Source organism: Spodoptera frugiperda, chromosome 15 (assembly GCF_023101765.2).
Source record: "Spodoptera frugiperda isolate SF20-4 chromosome 15, AGI-APGP_CSIRO_Sfru_2.0, whole genome shotgun sequence".
In the NCBI taxonomy this organism is placed as follows: domain Eukaryota; kingdom Metazoa; phylum Arthropoda; class Insecta; order Lepidoptera; family Noctuidae; genus Spodoptera; species Spodoptera frugiperda.
In genome coordinates this window covers 9,813,410-9,840,120 of record NC_064226.1, presented here as the reverse complement: position 1 = coordinate 9,840,120, position 26,711 = coordinate 9,813,410, and the positions used below count along the sequence as shown (strand labels likewise).

At 35.5% G+C, this 26,711-nt stretch overlaps 2 protein-coding genes across 2 annotated transcripts; both read left to right on the top strand.

Annotated features, from left to right (window-relative positions):
• The first annotated feature begins 50 nt into the window (after window positions 1-50).
• On the top strand, window positions 51-2,311 carry LOC126911455 (xanthine dehydrogenase-like). Its single transcript, XM_050698579.1, has 6 exons — window positions 51-228; window positions 308-503; window positions 585-1,354; window positions 1,433-1,625; window positions 1,696-1,806; window positions 1,934-2,311. Exons 1-6 carry the CDS (start codon window positions 160-162, stop codon window positions 2,002-2,004), a joined length of 1,410 nt encoding a protein of 469 aa, XP_050554536.1. The 5' UTR covers window positions 51-159; the 3' UTR covers window positions 2,005-2,311.
• Window positions 2,312-9,322: 7,011 nt separating this feature from the next.
• On the top strand, window positions 9,323-15,128 carry LOC118270661 (uncharacterized). The gene is made up of 14 exons (XM_050698778.1): window positions 9,323-9,383; window positions 9,600-9,769; window positions 9,841-10,001; window positions 10,247-10,647; window positions 10,831-11,054; window positions 11,811-12,101; window positions 12,204-12,497; window positions 12,570-13,069; window positions 13,168-13,351; window positions 13,431-13,626; window positions 13,708-14,477; window positions 14,556-14,748; window positions 14,819-14,929; window positions 15,058-15,128. Exons 1-14 carry the CDS (start codon window positions 9,323-9,325, stop codon window positions 15,126-15,128), a joined length of 3,627 nt encoding a protein of 1,208 aa, XP_050554735.1.
• The last annotated feature ends 11,583 nt before the right edge of the window (window positions 15,129-26,711 follow it).

Sequence of the window (26,711 nt, the reverse complement as noted above, 5' to 3'; positions counted from 1 at the left end):
TTTATACATTATTTATACATAGTATAACAAGTGTTCGATTTCAGGATAACAGTTAAAACAAGAAGATTAGGAGGTGGTTTTGGTTGCAAGATCAGCAGAAATAATTTTGCAGCGTGTGCGACGGCTTTAGTGGCAAAGAAACTTAATAAGACATGCAGAATGTCCATGTCGATGACAAATATTATGCGTGCGACCGGAAAGAGACCAAATAGTAGACTTGATTATGAGGTATGAATTACATTATAATACTTAAATAAGCAGGTTCCACTAGACTTTACCAACTGAAAAGCTAAATGTGTTCATTTAGGTGGGAGTCGACGACAGAGGCGAAATTCAATACATGGATGCAGTATTTTATCTGAATGACGGTCAATCTCGTAATGAAAATGAAAATACTTATGCGACAGAATCTTTGAAAAATTGTTACGATTCTCGCAGGTGGAAATGTGATTCTTTTGGAGCTATTACTGATTCGCCAACAAACACCTTTATGAGGGCCCCTGGTAAGTATTAAGTGGAAATGTAGAAGAATGTATTTTTTTTTCTAGTCGTTTAAATTTTCTGTACTTTTGATTCTCTTCTAGGTGGTTTTGAAGGGATATCTGGAATAGAACACATAATGGACCATATAGCCGAGGAGCTTAACGCAGATCCGATAGAAGTACGTATGGCTAACTATCGACGAGAAGACAATGATTTACCAAAACTAGTACCTATGTTTCTAGAGAGAATCAATTATAAGGAGCGACTTAATAATGTTAAAGAGTTTAATCACCTCAATAGATGGAAGAAACGAGGAATAAGGATGAACAATATGGCATTCCCAACTGCATACATTGGCAACTATGGAGCACTTGTGTCTGTATACCACGGCGATGGAAGTGTTATCGTAAATGTTGGTGGTGTTGAAATGGGACAAGGAATTTTTACTAAAATGGCTCAAGTAGCAGCAGCCCAGTTTGACGTCCCTGTTGAAACTGTAACAGTTTTACCTTGTTATAACTTTACCACTCCAAATAATTTTGCCACAGCTTCTAGTATAACTAGCGAATGCTGTGCATACAGTGTAATTAGATGCTGTGACCAGATCAAAGCGAGACTGGCTCCTTTTAGAGCAGCAAGGCCTACAGCTACGTGGCAAGAAATTGTGTTTGAAGCTGATAGGCAAGGAGTACTGCTACAGGCAAATTACCAAACAAGTCAAAATGATCCAAGATTGGTAAATTATTCTATATTTGGGATAGCTGTATCTGAAGTTGAAGTCGATATTTTGACTGGAAGTAAATGGATTGTTCGTACAGATATATTTGAAGATGCAGGTCGTAGTATGAATCCAGCTATAGATGTTGGCCAGGTGAAATATTTTTTGTAGAGAATTGACATGAGAAATGATTTAATTCATATGTTTATAATATCTACTTTTCTTGCGTAGGTGGAAGGAGCATTTGTTATGGCCGCGTCCGTGTGGTTAATTGAAAATATAGTTTACAACGAACATACTGGAGAGATATACAGTGATCGGACGTGGACTTATAAAATTATGGGAGCTAAAGATATTCCATATGACTTCCGTGTTTATTTGAGACGGAAGAGGCCTAATCCTGTGGGAATTTTAGGATCTAAAGGTATGATGGCATTAAGCTGTGATAACCTGTCTATAATATAAAATTGATTTTTATCCGTTTATATTTACAGCTACCGGTGAACCTCCAGGCTGCCTTGGTCATGTAGTTGTCAATTCTTTGAGAGTTGCAGTAAAATCTTCTCGCAGAGACAGTGGCTATCATCCAAATTTTGTCAATTTACGTAAGTTGCTTGTAGTTCCTAAGGATCTTCTTTTCGGTACTTAGATCCACTATATAATTTAATTAATTTTATCATTTACTACTCAAATAATCGACCATAGGGTTAATAAAAGTACTTGTAATTTCAGAAGTCCCAGTGAACATGGAAAGTCTTGTTGAAGGCGCCGAAGTGAGAATAGAAGAGTTTCTGCTATACTAAGAACAGCATATGATAAGGAAACATTTGTTGACAAAAGAAGAACATCGTCAATCGTTCCATCATCTGAATCATAGCTTAATAACTATTATGAGGAATGACCTTTTTCATTATCTCACAATACGTCTTGATAGTAAAGTAATAATATCAGTTGATCCAACCTAAGCGTTTATATATTATAGGTGAATGATTCCCTTTGTCGGTCGTAAATCCATTGCTTGTACTACGGTTTATTTGATTATGTGGACGGACTCGGCGCCGGGCCGCATATAACCAGGTTTATTGCTTACTTAAATAACTACCGTACTACGGAACCCCTTGCCTATGTACTTTTGTTTTACGTATTTAATTTATTTTATTTCTAAACGTTTCTATAATTATTTTTGTTTGTTTTTATTATAATTGTTTGTTTATTGTCTGAGGTTTGTATTGTTTGTTTGCACAGTTTGTTTTTGTATTTTTTGCAAAAAATATAGTTTTTATGTTTTATTATTGTTATAAAAATGAATTACAATTTTCATTTACTTCTTCTTACATTACTCAATGTACTTACGTACTTACTTAACCTAACTTTATTTTCAGTTGAATTAAGTAGGCGCTTATTTAGTTTGCAGCGTCATTTCAAACAGAAAATAGAACCGTCTTCTAATTTTGTAGCACATTTTCTGTTCACTATGAAAGTTGAGGATTTTCATCATTTCTCCTGCAAACCATTTTCTACTTTGTACGGACAGTATAGAGTTGGATTCGGATGTTTGTCTACGCATTGGGATTATTAAAGAATATCCCTTATATTCTGGGATGGGTCAATGGCCGCTGCCGGCAGGTGTCACCCACACCGGAATATTATGTCATGAACTCTGAAATTTCTTTTCAAAATTAATAAAATACTTCTTTGATTTTTCCATTTGTTTCCTCATAGTATCGACAGATGTCTTGTCGATAAAATGTGTGTGGTTTTCTGCGACTTTTAAGAATTGCTGAATAAATAAATTAGAAGTATAATGATGGATGAGATGGGTTCAGGTTTTCGAGTTTAGCGGTGTAAGGCATGCCACGTGAATATCATACGATTAGAAGTGGACGGTGAATTGATGATAATGATTGTGATGGTGATGTATAAAAGCAACTGTTGCCTTTAAAAGTAGTTACTGATATTTGTCATAATGCAAGAGTCTTGTATTAAAACGAAACATAGGTACCTAATCCATCCTTTGCAGACAACCTAAACGAGATCAATGTACATAATAACAAGTGTACAGCCATGGGTGTCGAAGCTGAAGTGTGTAGGTGTATGGCCTACATAGATAGGGGTGTTTTTGATTGAAGATGACACCGGAGACAATGCCGTTAGGTATCATTTTATATCAAAGCCCAGAGGGTGACAGTTCGACCAGAGCGCCAGCCTAGCGGAAAATAGCCTGCGCGGTATACCGAGCAATGCCGAGCTATCGACTAAGTCTCGATTATGTGTTATATTTTATGACAGGGTTGGTACGAGGATGTTTTATGGGGCTGTTGCGGTGTTTCTTAGGAATATCTGATAATTTTGAATTCTAACCAGTATTTCGTTACTGGTTAGTCTGGATGACAATATGAACACATCATAATTAATAAAAATACGAACGTTTTGATCGAGCAAAAATCAATAAATGAGATCTTGTGCTTCATTCACTCCCATGACTTTTGGGAGAACCACAGCAGGTAGCATCTCTGTATATGTATAGGTAGCGTGTTGACCACTTGTGACATATAAAATTTATTTTTTTACAGTTATTTCGTATAACGATGTGAACCAATCTCTTTAAAACAAACTACACTAATCAATAATCGACTCAAAGAGAAAAAATCCATGATATGATTTACCTTTAAGATAAAATCGAAGGGATCGTAATAAAATGGCTGTCTTAGAACAGTGAGAGAATCAATTCCATTCACTTACACCCCGTCACTAACACTGTGAGGGAAATTAGTACAAATGGAGTCAATATTGTGAGACAAACAAATACTCGTTGGCAGTCGTCTCTCATTTGTTTCGTACGTGAGTCGTACGTGCGTACTTTGGTGCGGAGTGAGACAGTGTGCCAATTGTTTTGTTGTTTTAAAAATTAAATGTGCGTGGGTACCTTGATTATTTTGTTAAATACAAAGTTAAGCATAACTTTTAGTTTGTTTTTATTACAATGAGTAAACAAATACATAGTTGGATAATGTAGTATTACTCGAGTAACCTTTTTAACGAGTAACAGACTGACTAACCAATACGGGGATAAGTGTGTCCAACTAACCAACCACCTCTTAGCTATGCAACATTTTGAGTCAAATATTTTTAGTTATCATAAACCTTTTTAAATTAAAACTATAACTTCTGTCTCCTCTCTACGTTGGCAGAATAGTAACGCGTGTACTAATAACGTAGAAATATATTTTGTCTCTAGATGTAACTCGCGTTTTCGTCAAATTTGTCGAGGGGTAGGTGTGAGGCTCCGTAACGAGCCGACGTCTGCGGCGTCGTCGTTCCGCGACTAACAATAATTCATTCCAGCTGCCTGTCAACAATTTCGCCCCCCGCTGTTTGTACCTTGAAACTAAATGGGCGTATGTCTGTTGAAATAATTTAATGAAAATTACACTTTAGTCTTCAATGGTCTAGAACTCTTAGACTAATCTAACGGAGGCAGGAATATTTCTTGGAAAAAAATAGTAGATTTTAAAGCAGTAATTTTAATATTTGAACCTCAGCTTTCTACAATCAAGAGTTTTAGTTGTGTGTCGTACAATATATGCAGTAGCGATGATGACGGGGTATGTAAGTTAAAAACCTATTTAGTTCATCAGTTAGGTAGTAAAAAAAATATTAGAAGCGTATTTTTAAAATATTGTTTAGGAGAGAGAGCTCATTACTTCATTTCTAAGTACCTATAAAACGTAAATAGATATGACGTTACGCGATATTTCAATTCAATATCGATATATCGTATGATGTTAATTGTTATGTTATGTATCAAGACGGCCCAGACAGCTGAATGTAAAAGTTAATTAAAATTGTATCGGTCAGTTCGAAGTGAAATTCAATCAGATTTAAACTAGACTCCTCCGAATTTACCGAGCAAATAATTTTACTCTCTGCGGTTATTCATATCTCCGCTGCATTTGTATGGGTTCGTGTGTCTGTTCAGTAATTAAAACATCGGCCTTTGCTGTCTGTTTACTTATACAATTCTTTTTAAAAAGGGTTTATAAAATTACCAAAGAACAGAGTTAATTTAATAAAGTCTGACAAAAACGATCCACGTCATAATCATAATTCAGTTAGGGTTTATCTCAGTAAAATATCTAGCGGTTTTGAGTGAAGATCTTGTAACTCAGCATGACAGCTCGGGTTATTCTTTTTTTAATATTTAAAACAAAAAAGAAAACTTTCTCTAAAGCCGAACAGTGATTTATTTCTCTAAGGAAATACCGCACAGAGGTATAAACTTAATTTTTTAAGTTCTATAGAAAAACTATTGGCAGAGAAGCTAGCACGTTTCTGCCCACGTGAAAAGTTTTCAATTAACTCTTGAAAAGTCTTCCTAACTGACCTATGTTCTTTTGCTAGGAAGCCGGTTTAGTAGTTTAGCCGTTAAGACGCAACAAACGTACCGAAAACTTTTTTAATTAAGGATACCTTCTGCATTTTTACGTGAAAATACGTTGGAGGTTCAGATTCAGCACTGGGATTTCATTTGCACGTAAACTTACATATCATAAAGTTATCTAGTGGTTTGAAATATTTGGAATTTCTTGCACAATAGCGGCAGAAGGTCACGTTTTGTAATAGTATTTTTTTTTTAGTGTTTATGGATATCCAGAAACAATAAACTTTTGTCTTTATAGTCAGGATATAAGATATAAAATAAGTAGGTAATTCAGTCTATTTGCTGTACTGTGAAACGTAGTTAGGTGTACTAATCAAGGGCATGTAACCAAGCCTGGCGATCATCAGACATACGGCTTTGAATATTCAACAGCGCAATTACTAGTTAAATCTCTGGTGTCTTGCTAAATCAGGCCACTACTACTGGTACAGGGATCATTTATGTCCATTTTATTGTTTGAAAGAAATAAGTTTAGAGTTTTTCTAGGGTTACTATTTTATTTAGGTACAGTATAATTGAAAACTAAAGTTTTGCTTATGGTTTTGTGTCGAGATCTTTATATGTTCTGTAGGGATAGGCTCAAGTTAACTGAAATTAGGAACATACTGACATACATCTTTTCGTGTATAAAAGGTACTTATGTTTATAATGAGGTTTTAATTAAAGTGTACTCATTGTACAGTATTCGAACAACTTCCCATTAATCATCAGTTCTGTTCAATAATATCAATACACCAACTAGAACTTGTAGGTTCTATATTCGCAGTAATTGCCCTAACCATCGAGGTCACGACAATTTCAGTATGTCGATGAACCACACAATGTAGGTACTAATTCGCTTAATTATCCATAACTTTATTAATAAGCGGCGGAACTGGCTTACCATCGAAGATATAGGGAGCTCTCTAATCACTATGGTAACGGATATAATACCGACTAATTCGCGTGTCCCAGTGTAAACACGTAGTACAGATATTAGTGGAAGCACACGGAGCCAACTTCGTATGAGATAATCCTTCTGTTAATATTCACTGTCGGTAGCTACTCAGCCAGGATTCGATGCGGGAGAATCTGGATTCTGTAGTACGTGTGCACTAAGATACGTTGCATTATTTACCAGGTCGGTTTGATTCACAAGTCGCTAGCTATCCACCTGCATAATAAATGGCTTATTAATCGTGACGGTTAAGATGAAATAGTATCTACAATAATTCCAAGGAATTTATATAGTATAAGTATACTTAAATATATTATTCTCTTATTATATTACTGACGTCTGCATAAAACACGTCAATGGTTGCTAATTATCATTATAAATTTAATTCTTAATACAGTAGATGGTCCCTGTTTAAATATAAATTGCTTGAAAAAAAGATAAAATAAATATGAGACAAGTTGGCATTTAATTTATGGGGCGTTGGACACAACATGAGTCTGTACAGTTTTTAATTAATGAATGTACTTTCTATCCTCGTTGGTAAGTGGTAGGAAAACAATAAAAGAAACATCTTAACTTGAGATGAATTAATTAAACTGCCTCGCAGCAATTGGAGAGCTCAGTAAAGCTGAATATCTCACTTCACCGGAGCGTATTTTTTATTTTTCCATTTTATTTCATCTGTGACTTTTTCCTAATAAAGATAATTTAGGATATTTTTGTTATTGTAATCATTGCTTCTTTTATTGTAAGGATGGATAAGGTTTGTTAAATGTCACACTCTATTGTTCAACTTATATTACGAGTCCCATATTACAACATATAACAGCTAATTTTCGCTACCTAATATGGTGTATTAAATAGAATTCCAAAGTTCTAGCTTGGAGTTAAAAAATCGAAAATAACTTTTTATAAATAATACGAATGCATATACGAATAGGTGATTACATCTATACTTAAATAGAGAGGTCAATTCTGTATTAATTTCCAAAATAACTATCAGCGGGTGAAGTGATCGATACTGACGCCAAAAATGCAATCAGAAAATTTTTTGTCTGTCTGTCTGTCTGTCTGTCTGTCTGTCTGTCTGTCTGTCTGTATGTTCTTTATAGAAATTGGATTTCAACGAAACTTGGTACAATATAAGGTTATAGTATACTTTTCATCACGCTACGATCAATAGGAGCTGAAGTGAAGGGAAATAAAACCGGAAAACTTACTTTTTTGAAGCTTCCGTCGCGTGTGCAGCCTTAATGGTTAAAGCTACATAGAAATCATGTATGACGGAAATGTTCTCCTTAAAATTGTTTAAAAAATATTCCACGACAGCAAATGTCTATCTTTTATGGTTGACTCACAATAACACGTATAACTCCCGATAGCTTAGCAGTTCGGAGCTTTCTGATTTTATTTGTCTACCTATTCTTACGTTTATAACACTCATTCATTCCTAATTAAAAAATGTTACATTATTACCTATTTAATAAAAAAAGAATCATAGAAATCGGTACAGAAACACCAAAGATATACATGAATTACGCTTAGTTTATATTAAGTAGGTAAAGGCGTAAGTACTTATATTAATTATAGGTATAGGTATTATTAATTATAGTAGTTATAGGTATGTAGTTTTATCTATACATATAATAAATCTGAAGAAGGGTCAATTCTGTACGTTGAAAATATTGAAAAAATTAATAGCAACTGGAGAGGATGAGAGAACAACCGAACTTCGGGGATCGCGGGACGATCTCTGGCCACCGTTGCGGACGGCGAGCAAGGGTAGTTCACCGCCCAACCAGAACCAAACCCGTGCGAGCGGCGCGTTCAGAGAGCTTGACCACCACAGATGGGGCCCGGTACGGCTGATGCCTGATCCGGAGCTGCGGACTACCTAGCGGGTTTACCGGGGCTCCGGATCGAAAAGCAGGAGTAGAAACGGGGTAAAAAAATGGAGAAATAAAACATCCACGCGAAGACCGATATCCACGCGAAGACCGACATGACGGAGTCGCGGGCGGAAGCTAGTAATTAAATAAAGATCATTAATCAAAATAATTTAACGTTAAGGTTGGAAGTACTATAATTATTATTGTAATTACTTAATAAATAGAATATTTTTTGTTTCCTTGGCTTGTCGCGGACGTATACAAAGTGATAGGGGTGGGACTTCTAACCCGTTAAGGCTGAGTACTACATCTAATTTAGTCGACAAAAAAAATAATATGGGGGGTTGAACCCCTAATTGAAAATTAGTGTTTTTTTCGGTAAAAATAATTCACAAATGATTTATTTTCTCACCAAAACATTATCAAACATATGAAAAAAGTAATGAATTAGTTATTATTAGCTACCGTTTGTCGTTTATTTTGTCTCTACGACGCATACAACCTTTGATATCAAAAAAAGTGGCCATAATTTTTAGGGGGAGGGGGTTCGACCCCTTCGACCCCCGGCTTTTTTCGATAAAATTAGATGTAGTAATCAGCCTTAACGGGTTAGAAGTCTCACACCTATCACATTGTATATACAGGTGTACGAGTATTGCAATAATTACACACGTTATGCTAGACATTCGATATAAAATGGACATGGTTCACCACCCTTCACAAAAATACGTTGCTTTTTACCCGACTGTCTGTGTATCAGTTACTTCTGAAGAGTCTAGTGCATTAGTTCTGTCTTAGCGATATAGAACCTGAATATAGAATTTGGGTTTTAAGTGCGGACAGTTCTATTCAGAATGGATCTCGCAGTGACGAAAGATCGAGTGTTTTTCACAATAAATGGGAGAAAGTGTAGCGGTCAGTGTTTGACAGTTATTATTTTTCTGATAAATTGTATTTATGTTGAGTGCAATTAATTATTTCCTCATTCAGCAAATACAAAAAGCTGCAATTATTGCAGTTTTACTTTTTTGCTTCTAGGAGTTTGTTTTAGTAAAATCCAATACTTACTTATCAGTTCTAGTGATTTTTAATTTTGCTTATGCTAATACTAATACTTATTTTTTAATGCAGCGGGTGCCGAGTTCACAGTGGACTTGACCTTGAACCAGTACATTCGACAATATGGAGAGTTCCGCGGCACAAAGTACATGTGTAAGGAAGGTGGATGCGGCGCCTGTGTGGTCAACGTCAGAGCGCATGTGGCTGGCACCCAAGAATATTCCACGTTTTCCGTTAACTCTGTAAGAACTTTAATCACACATTAATATGGTTTATATTTGCTTAAACAGTTATATATTTTTTTAATTTTTAGTGCCTTGTTTCCATCATGTCTTGCGATGGTTGGGATATAACGACTGTAGAAGGTATTGGCAATAGAAAGATTGGCTACAACATCATTCAGAAACGACTCAACCATTTCTTTGGTTCCCAATGCGGTTACTGCAGTCCAGGCTTCGTGATGAGCATGTACAGGTAATTTTGGAAATAGATTTTGAATAAATAACAAATTCATCTTTAGTTTAGATTTACATTGAATTGAGTGCCAAATTTATATACGTTTGAGACGGAAAAATCCTATTAAAATACTAATTGCAATGTGTTTATCGTTGTAATACGCATTTTGAAGGTTTTAAGCATAGTTTTAACCGTGAGAGTAATAAAATCGGCTAATAAGTGTTGTTATTAAAAAAAAACTTCTTAATTTCCTAAACTTCCAGCCTCGCACAGGGCAGTGACCGCCACCTAACTGAAGCAGAAATAGAAAACGCTTTCGGTAGTAACCTTTGTAGGTGTACAGGCTATCGTCCCATTTTAGAAGCATTCAAATCTTTTGCCGTCCATCCAGACGCGAATATATTGAAGAAGATAAAAGATATTGAAGATATATCTGAACAAATATGCCCGAAATCCGGTAAAACGTGTGGAGGCACATGTGGGATAAATGAGGATTGGTGTTTAGTAAATATGAATAATACAAGTGTTTCGGATTTACCTAAGAAAATATGTCTCGCCGATGGTCGGTTGTGGTTCGCTGTTAGCGATATAAGATCAATATTTGCTGTTTTGGACGATGTTGGGCATGAATCCTATATGCTTGTCGCTGGTAACACCGCGAAAGGTAATTTAGAATTACTTTTATATGCATTATTAATTACTTTTAAAGAAAACAATTTACTTTTTTTATATGATGATACTTACTTTGAATATGGATCCATTTTAGGCAACTTTAGAAGAAGCACAAAATTTTACTCCAGATTATTTTTTTTATGATCGTATATCGAGTTCCCTTAATACGTTACAGGGGTCCGTCCAATATTATTTTACCCGAAGCTGTTGATAGACATAAGTGATGTTAAGGAATTGGCGACTCACTACATAGATGTGAACTTAGTACTTGGAGCTAACATGACCTTGACTGACACGATGCACTTATTCAAGGAGTTGGCTCAATCTAATGAGGATTTCTGGTACCTACATATATTGTATGAGCATTTGGATAAAGTGGCTCATATACCGGTTCGAAATGTAAGTATATTTTGGCAATTGATGAGTAAATAAAAAAGAATACACAAACTACTGAACCAAATTCGGTATTTTTTGTGAACAGATAGTATTTTATGTCTCGTCTATTTGATTCTGTTTTCATCCTAGATTGGGACTCTAGCTGGTAATTTGGCGTTGAAAAATTCGGATCCAAGTTTTCAATCAGACATTTTTCTTTTGTTGGACTGCGTCGGGGCTACTGTTACGTTAGGTAATATTGCAGTAGTTTTTTTTATTTGTCATAAACTTTAACAAAGTACCTAACATATACTTTTGTAATGTAGTGGACCGTGATATGAGACAGACAGAGATGAATTTGCCTGAATTTCTGACGACAAATCTCAAAGGAAAAGTGATGACACAGATAAAACTGCGTCCATTGTCGCGTCACTATGAATTAGTGACTTATAAGGTAAATACACAATATTTGTGACATGTTTTATGTAAGCTAACCGTGACTGCAAGTTGCTTAAATGGTTATATGACTGCCAAACTAGGAGTTTCTGGTCGGATATCCATGTGTACCGGGCCTTATGCTTAATCGTCGCACTTGTACTTACAATTGAAGCAAACTAAAGTAGCCGTTCGCATATTGAAATAATTATCTTTAAAAGGAAAATAAAAGAATTATAATAACATCAAACGATTTTTTGTTATAAACATCTACTCTACTTATCTGAATACCAAAAATACGTATGAGACAAATAAAACTGACTAAACATGAACATTCACTTCTAGATTACGCCGAGGGAACAAAATGCTCAGGCAGACGTAAATTCTGGCTTTCTTTTGAAATTCAACTCTCATACACATCTCGTTGAAGAAGCGTCTATTGTGTACGGTAATATTAATCCATCATTCACCCACGCTTATGAGACGGAGAGGTTTTTAATTGGACGCAATATATTTAATAACAATGTCCTACAATCTGCTCTGCACATCTTGGAGCGAGAAATAGATCCCAGTATCCGACCACCGTATCCACCACCTTGTGTGCGGAAGAAAGTAGCTCTTGGACTTTTCTATAAGGTTTGTGAAAATGCTACACAAGGTTTTATATTAAATATAAAGTGAAGTGCTAAATATACATAAAGATAAAATATTTTAATTTTTATATACTTGTTTCAACAGTGCATTATAAAACTATGCCCAAAAGACATACTGAACCCGAGATATAAGTCAGGAGCTACAACCCCCAGTGATGACAGGCCACCAGTTAGTCGTAGCTATCAAGAATATGACACGGATAAAAAAGACTATCCTATAACACGGCCATTACTAAAGAAAGAAGGAATGATTCAATGTGCAGGCGAAGCAGAATATTGCGACGATATACCCACTATAAAAGATGAAGTTTTTGCATCTTTCGTACTGTCTACTGTGGCAAGAGGAGATATTGAAAGTATTGATAGTTCTGAAGTAATGGTAAGTAATATTTTATGAACATTATTTGCGGAAAATTTTCATCTTATAATTTGTATAAAAACTGTCTTTCAGAAAGAAGACGGTGTATTGGCAGTATTAACATCTGTAGATATACCAGGTGTAAATAGTATACTTCGTGATGATTTCCTACTGATGGTCGAAAATGAAGAACTTTTAGCTAGTACCAAAGTAAAGTTTTATAATCAACCAGTAGCCATCGTTGTTGCAACATCTCAAGAATTAGCTGATAAAATGGCACATGTAGTCAAAGTAAATTATAAGAATGTTCTAAGAAGACCACTGATTTTTACTATTGAAGATGCAATACATGCACCTAAAGAGGAAAACAGACTTATTCCTTATCCGGGAATAGTACCAACAGATAGAGGAGCTAATGTCAGGAAAATTATAAAAGGACAATTTATTAGTCCGATGCAGTATCATCATATGATGGAGCTTCATACAACTATTACAATACCGGTAGATGAAGGTTACGACGTTATATCGTCAGCTCAGTACCTTGATATTACACAAGCAGGAATCGCTCAACTTTTGAAGATTCCTGAGAGTTTGTAAGAAAACTTTTTATTCTTCGTTAATAGCATTCTTTGAAAAAAGTTTAATGATTTATACATTATTTATACATAGTATAACAAGTGTTCGATTTCAGGATAACAGTTAAAACAAGAAGATTAGGAGGTGGTTTTGGTTGCAAGATCAGCAGAAATACTTTTGCAGCGTGTGCGACGGCTTTAGTGGCAAAGAAACTTAATAAGACATGCAGAATGTCCATGTCGATGACAAATATTATGCGCGCGACCGGAAAGAGACCAAATAGTAGACTTGATTATGAGGTATGAATTACATTATAATACTTAAATCAGCAGGTTCCACTAGACTTTACAAACTGAAAAGCTAAATGTGTTGATTTAGGTGGGAGTCGATGACAGAGGCGAAATTCAATACATGGATGCAGTATTTTATGTGAATGACGGTCAATCTCGTAATGAAAATGAAAATGAAAATGCGACAGAATCTTTGAAAAATTGTTACGATTCTCGCAGGTGGAAATGTGATTCTTTCGGAGCTATTACTGATTCTCCAACAAATATATTTATGAGAGCCCCTGGTAAGTATTAAGTGGAAATAAAAAAAAGTATACATTTTTGTGTAGTTGTTTCAACTCTCTGCAATTTTGATTCTCTTCCAGGTAGTTTTGAAGGAATATCTGGAATAGAACATATAATGGACCATATAGCCGAAGAGCTTAACGCAGATCCGATAGAAGTACGTATGGCTAACTATCGACGAGAAGACAATGATTTACCAAAACTAGTACCTATGTTTCTAGAGAGAATCAATTATAAGGAGCGACTTAATAATGTTAAAGAGTTTAATCATCTCAATAGGTGGAAGAAACGGGGAATAAGGATGAATAATATAGCATTCCCAACTGCATACACTGGCAACTATGTAGCACTCGTGTCTGTATATCATGGCGATGGAAGTGTTATCGTAAATGTTGGTGGTGTGGAAATGGGACAAGGAATTTTTACTAGAATGGCTCAAGTAGCAGCAGCCCAGTTTGACGTCCCTGTTGAAACTGTAACGGTTTTACCTTGTTATAACTTTACCACTCCAAATAATTTTGCCACAGCTTCTAGTATAACTAGCGAATGCTGTGCATACAGTGTAATTAGATGCTGTGACCAGATCAAAGCGAGACTAGCTCCTTTTAGAGCAGCAAGGCCTACAGCTACGTGGCAAGAAATTGTGTTTGAAGCTGATAGGCAAGGAGTACTGCTACAGGCAAATTACCAAACAAGTCAAAATGATCCAAGATTGGTAAATTATTCTATATTTGGGATAGCTGTATCTGAAGTTGAAGTCGATATTTTGACTGGAAGTAAATGGATTGTTCGTACAGATATATTTGAAGATGCAGGTCGTAGTATAAATCCAGCTATAGATGTTGGCCAGGTGAAATATTTTTTGTAGAGAATTGACATGAGAAATGATTTAATTTATATGTTTATAATATCTACTTTTCTTGCGTAGGTGGAAGGAGCATTTGTTATGGCCGCGTCCGTGTGGTTAATTGAAAATATTGTTTATAACGAACATACTGGAGAGATATACAGTGATCGGACGTGGACTTATAAAATTATGGGAGCTAAAGATATTCCATATGACTTCCGTGTTTATTTGAGACGGAAGAGGCCTAATCCTGTGGGAATTTTAGGATCTAAAGGTATGACGGCATTAAGCTGTGATAACCTGTCTATAATATAAAATTGATTTTTATCTTTTTACATTTACAGCTACCGGTCAACCTCCAAGCTGCCTTGGTCATGTTGTTGTCAATTCTTTGAGAGTTGCAGTAAAATCTTCTCGCAGAGACAGTGGCTATCATCCAAATTTTGTCAATTTACGTAAGTTTGCTTGTAGTTCCTAAGGATCTTCTTTTCGGTACTTAGATCCACTATATAATTTAATTAATTTTATCATTTACTACTCAAATAATCGACCATAGGGTTAATAAAAGTACTTGTAATTTCAGAAGTCCCAGTGAACATGGAAAGTCTTGTTGAAGGCGCCGAAGTGAGAATAGAAGAGTTTCTGCTATACTAAGAACAGCACATGATAAGGAAACATTTGTTGACAAAAGAAGAACATCGGCAATCGTTCCATCATCTGAATCATAGCTTAATAACTATTATGAGGAATGACCTTTTTCATTATCTCACAATACGTCTTGATAGTAAAGTAATAATATCAGTTGATCCAACCTAAGCGTTTATATATTATAGGTGAATGATTCCCTTTGTCGGTCGTAAATCCATTGCTTGTACTACGGTTTATTTGATTATGTGGACGGACTCGGCGCCGGGCCGCATATAACCAGGTTTATTGCTTACTTTAATAACCACCGTACTACGGAACCCCTTGCCTATGTACTTTTGTTTTACGTATTTAATTTATTTTATTTCGTAACGTATCTATAATTATTTTTGTTTGTTTTTATTATAATTGTTTGTTTATTGTCTGAGGTTTGTATTGTTTGTTTGCACAGCTTGTTTTTGTTTTTTGCAAAAAATATAGTTTTTATGTTTTATTATTGTTATAAAAATGATTTTCTATTTTACTTCTTCTTACATTGAGTACTTAACCTAAACTTTATTTTCAGTTGAATTAAGTAGGCGCTTATTTAGTTTGCAGCGTCATTTCAAACAGAAAATAGAACCGTCTTCTAATTTTGTAGCACATTTTCTGTTCACTATGAAAGTTGAGGATTTTCATCATTTCTCCTGCAAACCATTTTCTACTTTGTACGGACAGTATAGAGTTGGATTCGGATGTTTGTCTACGCATTGGGATTATTAAAGAATATCCCTTATATTCTGGGATGGGTCAATGGCCGCTGCCGGCAGGTGTCACCCACACCGGAATATTATGTCATGAACTCTGAAATTTCTTTTCAAAATTAATAAAATACTTCTTTGATTTTTCCATTTGTTTCCTCATAGTATCGACAGATGTCTTGTCGATAAAATGTGTGTGGTTTTCTGCGACTTTTAAGAATAGGTAAATGAATTTGTAATATACTTATGGATGAGATGGGTCAGGCCTTCGAGTTTAGTCGTGTAAGGCGTGCCACGTGAATATCAGAAGTGAACGGAGAATCGGTGATAATAATTGTGATTTATAAAAGCAACTGTTGGCTTTAAAAGTAGTTTACTGATGTTTGTCAAAGGGCAAAAGTCATGTATTAAACCCTAATCCATCCTTTGCAGACAACCCAAACGAGATCAATGTACATAACAACAAGTGAACAGCCATGGGTGTGGAAGCTGAAGTGTGTAGGTGTATGGCCTACATAGATAGGGGTGTTTTTGATTGAAGATGACACCGGAGACAATGCCGTTAGGTATCATTTTATATCAAAGCCCAGAGGGTGACAGTTCGACCAGAGCGCCAGCCTAGCGGAAAATAGCCTGCGCGGTATACCGAGCAATGCCGAGCTATCGACTAAGTCTCGATTATGTGTTATATTTTATGACAGGGTTGGTACGAGGATGTTTTATGGGGCTGTTGCGGTGTTTCTTAGGAATATCTGATAATTTTGAATTCTAACCAGTATTTCGTTACTGGTTAGTCTGGATGACAATATGAACACATCATAATTAATAAAAAATACGAACGTTTTGATCGAGCTCAAAATCAATAAATGAGATCTTGTGCTTCATTCACTCCCATGACTTTTGGGAGAACCACAGCAGGTAGCATCTCTGTATATAGGTAGCGTGTTGACCACTTGTGACATATAAATTTATTTTTTTACAGTTATTTCGTATAACGATGTGAACCAATCTCTTTAAAACAAACTACACCAATCAATAATCGACTCAAAGAGAAAAAATCCATGATATTATTAACCTTTAAGATAAAATCGAAGGGATCGTAATAAAATGGCTGTCTTAGAACAGTGAGAGAATCAATTCCATTCACTTACACCCCGTAACTAACACTGTGAGGGAAATTAGTACAAATGGAGTCAATATTGTGAGACAAACAAATACTCGTTGGCAGTCGTCTCTCATTTGTTTCGTACGTGAGTCGTACGTGCGTACTTTGGTGCGGAGTGAGACAGTGTGCCAATTGTTTTGTTGTTTTAAAAATTAAATATGCGTGGGTACCTTGATTATTTTGTTATACAAAGTTAAGCATAACTTTTAGTTTGTTTTTATTACAATGAGTAAACAAATACATAGTTGGATAATGTAGTATTACTCGAGTAACCTTTTTTAACGAGTAACAGACTGACTAACCAATACGGGGATAAGTGTGTCCAACTAACCAACCACCTCTTAGCTATGCAACATTTTGAGTCAAATATTTATAGTTATCATAAACCTTTTTAAATTAAAACTATAACTTCTGTCTCCTTTCTACGTTGGCAGAATAGTAACGCGTGTACTAATAACGTAGAAATATATTTTGTCTCTAGATGTAACTCGCGTTTTCGTCAAATTTGTCGAGGGGTAGGTGTGAGGCTCCGTAACGAGCCGACGTCTGCGGTGTCGTCGTTCCGCGACTAACAATAATTCATTCCAGCTGCCTGTCAACAATTTCGCCCCCCGCTGTTTGTACCTTGAAACTAAATGGGCGTATGTCTGTTGAAATAATTTAATGAAAATTACACTTTAGTCTTCAATGGTCTAGAACTCTTAGACTAATCTAACGGAGGCAGGAATATTTCTTGGAAAAAAAAAACAGTAGATTTTAAAGCAGTAATTTTAAAATTTGAGCTGATGAGTTATGGACCTAATTAGAGATATGTGTTACAAATTTTAGGTCTATTCTTTTACAAAAATACCTTATAGTTATGGAAAAAAATTAAAAGTCATGAATATTAAATAAAATCATTAGATATTTCTAGACAATTTTTATTACACAAAAATAGGTAATGCTTAAACAATCCAATAAATATTTTAGGCTGAATTAAAATAGAACATCTTCATAAGAAAATATTGTATAATGTGAAGGATTTTATTATAACACATCGTTAGAATAAATCTAGCTCAGTTTAAGGTCTTCAGGCATACACCCCACGTCACACGCAGATTTTCTTTATGGGCAAGACTGAAATATTAATGTGGAAATGGTGCATAGGTTACAGAACTATTATACGTATCTTTTTTACTGTTCTTTAACCGACTTCAATAAAAGATAAACCGATTTTCATGCCGGTTTTCAGCATAGTATTTAGACTTAGGATAAAGCTTTAAATTTTGCCAGTAAGGTGATAATTTAAACAATTTAAATGGAGTTAATATTGTTACGTTTAACATTTGGGGCTGTAAAAATATAAAAAAGTAAATTTAAAGTTTTGATAAGAGAAACCCAAGTGATGAAATTGTTGCCACTCCTCGCAGAAGGTGCATGTCACGGAGACATGTAAATATAAAAGTGTATACGACAAGCCCTCATATTTCACGGAAGTTGAACAATGACACGTGGGTACTCCACACGGCGGGGTGTCGGGAAACTCCACCCTTCATTTTCATGTATGGGAAATACTTGAACTTTTACTTTACTTAAAGGGAAGCCAAAAATTAAGTTTAAATTTCACCACATTCTCGAATTCGGTCTCGTTTAGAGTTGTAAAGTTAATGTGTACCTATTGTCTAACGAGGGAGGGTGGTAGGTCTCACAGTTTGATAAATGAGCGGACGACACACATTTCGTAACTATGCGAATACCTGTGGCCATGGAGCCATGAAGATGGCGCTTCGCCAGCTCAGGAATTTATGTTGGAAAAACTACTATACAGGTGAGGGAACCGCTTTTAGTTGGAGATTGTGTATATAAAAGTTTAGAGACAAAAGCGTTGGAGCTTCGGTAAAATACGCGGTGGATTGCTTCGACGTCGGTCGGTGAGATCCATAAAGAAGCAGCGCTAGCTAATATCTGCGAGTAGTCTGGGCCAGGTGACAATTGTTCGCCGTCGCCTCGCTGCTCGGCGCCTAATTGCTTTGCGTCGTATGAAACGGTTATAAATAAAGGCCCCATAGTCTTATTAAGACTAATATTATTTTCTAGAAGTATGTGAGAGTAGTTTTGTGCTAGTTTAGATAAAATAGATAACGAGAAGCAGTTCCCTGCTTACTTCTCACTGGATAATGAGATTCTTATGCAGGTCGTACATATCAATACTAGTTTTACATTAAGTAATCGACTACTTAGACTATATTCTCGATTTTAGAAGCAAAGAGCCTATATTTACACTAACCCTGTCTACAGCTAAGCTTCATTTTATCTCTTCAGTACGCATCCTACAGCTTTAATTACACCCTGTAGTTCACCGGTAGGTACAATGATAAACAACACCCCGTTCTTGTTACACCTCCTTATTTTTAGGTTAGCCACGTTATAAATTACTTTGGCGGAATAATGACTGCTCTGACACTGGCCGGAAATTAAATTCGTTCAATAAATTTACGCATTATTTCGTCATTATTTTGATGACTTTGTTTTTCAGTTCTTTTTTTTTGGTACGTAATAATAACTTTTTATTGCCAAATAAAAAGTGATTACAACTGTTGCTAAATCATGTTCAAAACTTTTTTCAATTACGTTTTCCCATCTCTGGGATTGACTATGATACGAATAGTTTTATGAACCGCGGAATGTGAAAGTGCGTAAACGCGAATATTGTAGTTTTGCGTAGTTGTAGCAGTGTATTTTTGATAATATGATGAGAAGGGGCCACGAGCTATGGAAACATTATTCTAATGAATAGAATATATAAATAAAGTTGATATTTACATATACATTGTATCTACTTATACATAAAATGCTTAGTAGACTCGATAAAATCTTTTTGATTTAGCTAAAGTATTATTACAAACTATTTTACTCGCATCGCCTGTCACAATTGCCTAAAAGTTGGCGTATACTGCCAGTCCATTTAGTATAATGAGCTTGATGTTATGCTAGGTTCTATTACAATGTGAGACTAAAGTTTCCCAACTTAAGCTTTATAGGGCGAACACTAATTCGTTGAACATAAATTACCAAAGAAAACAAGTACGGCTTGCTTGAAAAATTGCCTAAAAGGAAACTGAAGGGAACTATACGGGGAATAAATAGACCTGTCTCACAAATACTCAACTCTTTAGATACAAAATTAACAATGGCTTTGTAAATTAACTAAAAATAAAGGTTTACTCACGTAAATGTTTTGAGAACGGTTCTACTAGCAGACTGTGTTACGACGCCGCGTCTGCGTATTTTGCTCACGGTGAAGAGTCCCTGTGTGACTCGAAACTAGTTGAGCTCTTCTTATAATATTTACGTAAGTGAACAATTTTTTTTTATTATGTCTCACGAATAATAATTTAGTATGTTTCAAGATATTTATTAGAATAAATATTTTTGTATTTCTTACCAGCGACTTCACCCGCGTTCCTGTGGTTTAAAAAGGAGCCTTTGTGTTATTCCAGACTATAATCTACCCCTGTTTCAAATTTCATCTTGATCACTTCAGCCGTTTTAACGTGAAGGAATAACAAACAAATAAACAAACATACAAACGCATTATAATATTAGTAAGATACTATGTATGTTCTATGTACATACTGTTCCTACAAATTAGTAGATTTTATTTGAATTTAATTCAATTGCAATGAATGTGCGTGTCATGCACCAATCTTGTCTGTTGTTATTAATCTAACTCTAACCCATTACAATAAAGGTCACTTTCGCCTCCATTTAAATAAAACTCATGAAAAATTGCAGTTACATTCAAACAAATGTTTAAAACAATCATTTTTCAAAAGTGTAACATAAATCTCTTCCAATATTAGTGCTGTTTCGTGATAGTTTCAGATTTTCTGCTAAATTATGTTTTTTGCTATGCAAAATAAAGGATAAAATATATGAATTTTACTGAAGACAATTTCTCATAACTTCAGCTGGGTTTAATGCTGAAAAATTAAAGTCGTTCTGGTTGCTGTATTAATGTATTTGAAACGATATTTCATGAGGATTAATTGTGATTACATCTATGTAGGTATATATGATGGAATTCTAAAATGTTTTATGTCTAAACTGCTGAACTAATTTTGATGAACGTTGACATAAAGATAAATGGAATGATAAAATAATGGTAGTCGGTTAACCGTTTGGGTACTTATATGTAATTAATTTACCCTTAAATTCCTCAATTTAATGCGATTAATTAATCCTTCCTCGTGAAATACCACCCAATTTAAGGAACAAATAAAACATATCTGTCTCAAACCGAATCTCTTTTACATATAGGTGAAAAATAACCCCATACCTTGCCGGTGTTCACAGTTCACAAAGTTCAAGTGCCGTACATTTGAGCAATTTGTTTTACAAGCCGCTATTTTACCAATGGGTTTGGGTGTCAAGACGTATTTTCTGCGTCGCATGAATAAAAGACCACGATGAAATGAAAGAAATATTTGAATATAAGAAGACATTCATTTTGAGATAAAAATACAGTATTATTATTATTTAGTAACAAATAATATAAATGCGAAAAGTAGTATTTTCCCCTAAAATCTAGATTGTTCCCGCATAAAAGCAAGGTTGGTGTTTATATAATTACAATCCGATTTTTACATCTGTACTCGTTCTGTATTTAACAACATTTTCTATTATTTGTCGAGGTATACCTATTCAATATAAAGAACATTTTCCCATCAAATAATATCTGTTTACTTAAGTTATTTTTATTCCAATAAACGGAGTAAGGGTAAACAAATTGTTTGTTTAGAGACGAAATAAATGGTAGAACGTTATTTGGAGGTACACGTGTCTTTATTGCGGAGTGTTTATATATAGTTTTGTATATACTTACATACATGTATAATTGTATATCTGCATCAATTATTCTTTTTATGGAATAGAGGGGGAAACGAGCAGACTGTGGTTGTGATGTAAGTGATCAGCGCCGCCAATGGACACCCGTAACACCACAGGAGTCATAGTTGCGTTATTTATTTATTTTATTCTATTAAGGACAATTTAGATATTGATCGTACATACGTAATTAAGGCCTACGCAGACCGGGACGGCAAGGCAAGAGATTTTGCCGTCAGGTCGTGCACATTAGCCAATTAGATTCCGTGACATTCCAGCGCCTAGCCACGGCATGCCCTAGGTTGCCAAAGCACGATACACTTTCGGGAACCCATGTCTATTATTCGCGCTTCTCTATCCCCACTACCTTACTCCGCGGTATGTAACAACGAGTGCCGAAATTCTTGGCAAGACGTTGCCTACCGCGGTTTCCCGCTGCGAGAGCCCATGGCGCGTCTTTCAATGCCATGTAAGGTCATCCCTTTCGATGCCATGGCATCATTTATAAAACACAGGAATATTTGAATGTCCATTAGCAAAAATTTTAATCCCTTGCCATGCCGACCCGATTTGCGTGGGCCTTAACAACAGTTTTTTGGTTAAGTTATCCTTCCTGGACTCAATTAACAAGGTCGGCTTATAAAGGTTGTTACTTAGAATTGACCTTTGATTAAATAACATTAAGGTATCATTCTTACCACTCTTTAATAAAGTTGTACTTCTTCAATTTTCTTTGTAAAAGAAAGTGTCACATTTTATACATTCACCTCCCGTGCCTCCAGCATTCTTGTATTATTTTCCAAGGTGGCGTCCAAAAACTCTTCCCTGTCTGATTTGAATTTAAAATACTCTCAGGGAACAATAAGACGCTCATCATTTTTCTCCCGCGGCCTCGGAATTTGCATCTATCCATCATAAAGCCATCGAAGTGTTGCGGTTCGCTTTATTTAACTTCTATATAAATATGCATGGATACGGAAAATTTCGCCAAAAATAATAAATACGTTCTCTTGCTCATTACTAACATGGAATTGCTAAATAAAAGAATCCTCAATTGGCATTACAATATTTATTGTTTCCCTTATAAAATAAAAGGCATTTATTCGCCCGATACTCGTTGTGATAATCGCCTATAAATCTCGCAAATTTAGGGCTGCGGAAGAAAACTATCTTGCAGTTAACGTTTTTATTTATGTCTTTGGCCCCGACACTGAACACACATAATTTTCTCATAACTCCGGAAAAACCATTCCGGTTTTATACTTTAAAGCATCCAAAGGTCTGTAACGACGTATAAAAATAAGGTTCATCTGACCCATTTTATCGAAATCAATATTTTAACATAGATGAATAAAACCAAAGAGCCGAGAGATCGTATTGCCAAACGACCCCTGTAATATTGAAATGATTATGACTGAGATTAAAGTATGTACTGCACTGCTAAAATTGGCACCCTAAATCAGCAATTTCACATCAATTAGCCACGGCAGGGCTACAAAATGATTATGCTAATACACCAGGCAGGCAATTGCTTCCACGGTGGTTCCGCCGCTGTAATTAAAGTTCATCAGGCATTCGCGTCGCGTCTTCAACTCGCTTGTATATTGCTTTGGCTGCAAACCTACTACTTAATATAGACCCTCATTATTTCCTTTGTGCGACCCCTTGGTGGCCATGTTGGTTGAACTGTGCGGGGGGAGGGGTGTCCGTCGCTACAATGGCTCCTACCTGTTTGCGGTAACAGAGGCGCTGCGTTGGCCTAACTACCGTCATAAATTGTGCAAGTGGCGAAGCGGTTGGGAGTTTTTCGTAGCAAGTCTTTAGAGAGCACTCAAGGGAACGGTTCGAGTGAAGATTTCTTGTGTGAATTAAGCCAGCGCTACACGTTTGGGAATTTGCTTGTACTAATGCTAATGCAGGTATTGCTCGTAGAAGCTCAATAGTTAAGTGCCGCATTTACCCTTATACGCTCTGTGCGCAGTTTAAGTAATGTTATAAATGCCGATTGCACGTGTTCCATAGAATTTAATTGTAAAGTCGATACTTTCGCCTGATAATGTGAACGGGAAAACTTGTACTCACGTATCTACATTAGTAATAAACTCAGGGGTAATACTCTCCGTAGGAAGGACGTGAACAATATGAGTAAATTCTTCCTGGCTCATTGGTGCAGTATTATGCATTTGATGTGGCGCCAGGCGTCGGATCCGGCCCGGAACAGTGTCTCAAGACAACGAGCTTCATAATGAGACGGCCCGGCAGATTGCTGGCTCAGTACCCGCCCGGCCCGGCTCGGGGGAAATTAAGACAGTTTATTTAGACATATCTACATATATCAAGGGAATGAAAATGCGTGTTACGTAAAAAATATTGGATTATGCAAAGCGTCTGTTATTCAAATTTCCGGATCATGGGCATAAATGGAAAATAAAGAGGTTTTAACTTGTCGTTGTTACTGGTTATGAACGTTTTGGTAATGAAACATTATTGTTGTGTTCGTGAACTTAGCTGTTACATAAAATACGAACACAGATAGTTGAAGTAAATAGTTACAGTTGCTTATTTAAACTATGTAAGTAAATACCAAACTATTTTCGCAATTAAGATCCCACGGCTCTACTCAATTGCTTCGCATTCAAATCAATAGCTACGTCTTTGAATGGGAGTAAATAATTGCCTACGTACAGCTGTTTACATTTCTTTATTTTCTTAATGGAAATCGATTGTACAAACATCAAATAGTTTTCAGAGCTTAATAATGTTTGTATAAAGGATGTAAAGCGGCCATTTATAGGCTGTTCGTATACACAGCTAATAAAAATAAAAAAGACAAAAGAGTCCGGTGTTTTCAACGTCGGCATATCATCCATCAGGGTAGTTACGTAGCAAATAGCTGACAGTATCGATTGCCGGAGAAATAATATTTATGGCACTTTCCCAGTCAAGTTTTTACATTATTCCCTTGTTTGTTTCAGTTTTTCAACTAACAACAAGGAAACACATTTTCGCTGAGAAAATTCGATGGAAAAGTTACACGGACGGTGACCTTGATCTCAGGAATATGTGGAAAACACGAATGTTTCGACAACAGAATCCGAGAATTCAATATTCCATATTTATTGCAAGGAAAAATAATTTATTAACTGACAGAAACAAAAACAAATAGTTCTCTTTTGTAGTAATAACTGCGAAATCGAATATGTTGTTCTTTTTATTATGTTGACCGTTGACCGTGGACATTTTCCGATTGTCGACTGAATGTACGACGTAACGGTTATAATTCCTCGTAGGGGAAGGCATCACTTTTTTATAGTATATGCAGATCATTATTACTGTATTGTAATATTTTATTTAGTATTACATACCATTTAGGTTCATGGTATTTCACGAATAACTAAATCAATGAACAAAACCATTTGCAACTTTGACTAAGTTTTAATTTGTTTGATAACATTTCAATCCATTTTAAATCACGTTTCCATTTACAAGACAAATATTTGAAAGATAATAAAGTAAAGTTTATTTTTCTTTTTAATTCAGTAGAATTGAAATATATATCATAGTCTTGTGGAGAAAATGAACATCTACTCTCATTCAATGAGAATATAAATCTAGGCTCTGCGTTACTGTTTAAGTGGCAGTCTACATTTGATGGTTCCTGATATTTTATAGCTGCTCACACACACAGACACAGGACTCGGTAAGTGTACATAAAACACAAACATTTCTAAGGCCTTCATTACACGACACTAGTACGTTTGATGCTCATGGCTCAATAAAATACCTATTGGTCTCCAGTGGGTAGTAATGCGGCACCTTACACGACCCACCGACGTATCGATTGCTGAATACGAACTCTTTCAATGTATACAACCAGCACATCAAAGTACACCAGACTACGAAACGTCTTGAAACAATTTTCAACTTTATCAATTTAAAAATATAGTAGAAAATCGATTGAAGAAATAGGACTCTAAGGGGTGGTTTAATGTGCTGGTGTCTGCTTTATTGTGATCAATGGCGTCAGTCTGAATAATTCAGCTTTTCATTGAGTGCTAAGCAACAATTTTTACGACTTGATGAGGCAAAGAAACTCATCTGTATAAAGTAAAAGAGTCTATAGTACTCTGCCTCCCTCCCTCATCACACTAATTGCGAGATTCGAAGAAGAATTTTTATGCTGCAAGTTTTTAAAAAATCTATAAACTGTAATACTTGTACTGAAGAAAACTAAAGTTACTTGACTGTTCTCTTGCCTATTGAAGCACGAGGCTTAAAGCATGATTCGATACCTTAAATTATATACACTTACTTATCATGTATTAATAAATCCGCTGTGCTTTACACATGTTACGTCATATGCAAATACAAAATTAGTAAAAGATATTAGAATTTCGTTTAGTCGACACAACAAATAAACCCAGATCTTCCTGTTGGTCAATCGTACTTGTCACTATGCAACCTACGAGTTTGGAATAAATAACTTGAACATTTTACTAAACATATAATAGTAGGTTAAAAAGAGTGGTAAGTCGGATTGCTGTCAAGTGGCGGGGCCGATCGGCAGCCCAGTTCCAGATAACTATATTGCGAAGTAATAAATTTCCCCCTTCCTGAGAATAGGGACGAATACCTCTTGCCAAGGAATTAACTCTTTATTGTGTTGAAGAATTTATTTAAGAATGAAATTTTACGGCGCTCGTCCATTGTCCAATAATATTGTAAAAGTTGGTTCGTCTGTTTTTGATGATCTATTGATTTGATGTAATAAAGATTTAGAAAAGACTACATTTTCTGCATTTTAATCTTAAAAAATGTATT

Coding starts and splice junctions, on each gene's coding strand:
- LOC126911455 (XM_050698579.1), top strand. CDS start 160: ATGTCCATGTCGATGACAAATATTATGCGTGCGACCGGAAAGAGACCA. Junction 229..307: donor ATAGTAGACTTGATTATGAG/GTATGAATTACA, acceptor GTGTTCATTTAG/GTGGGAGTCGACGACAGAGG. Junction 1,807..1,933: donor TCCAAATTTTGTCAATTTAC/GTAAGTTGCTTG, acceptor TTGTAATTTCAG/AAGTCCCAGTGAACATGGAA.
- LOC118270661 (XM_050698778.1), top strand. CDS start 9,323: ATGGATCTCGCAGTGACGAAAGATCGAGTGTTTTTCACAATAAATGGG. Junction 12,102..12,203: donor CTCTTGGACTTTTCTATAAG/GTTTGTGAAAAT, acceptor TTGTTTCAACAG/TGCATTATAAAACTATGCCC. Junction 13,352..13,430: donor ATAGTAGACTTGATTATGAG/GTATGAATTACA, acceptor GTGTTGATTTAG/GTGGGAGTCGATGACAGAGG.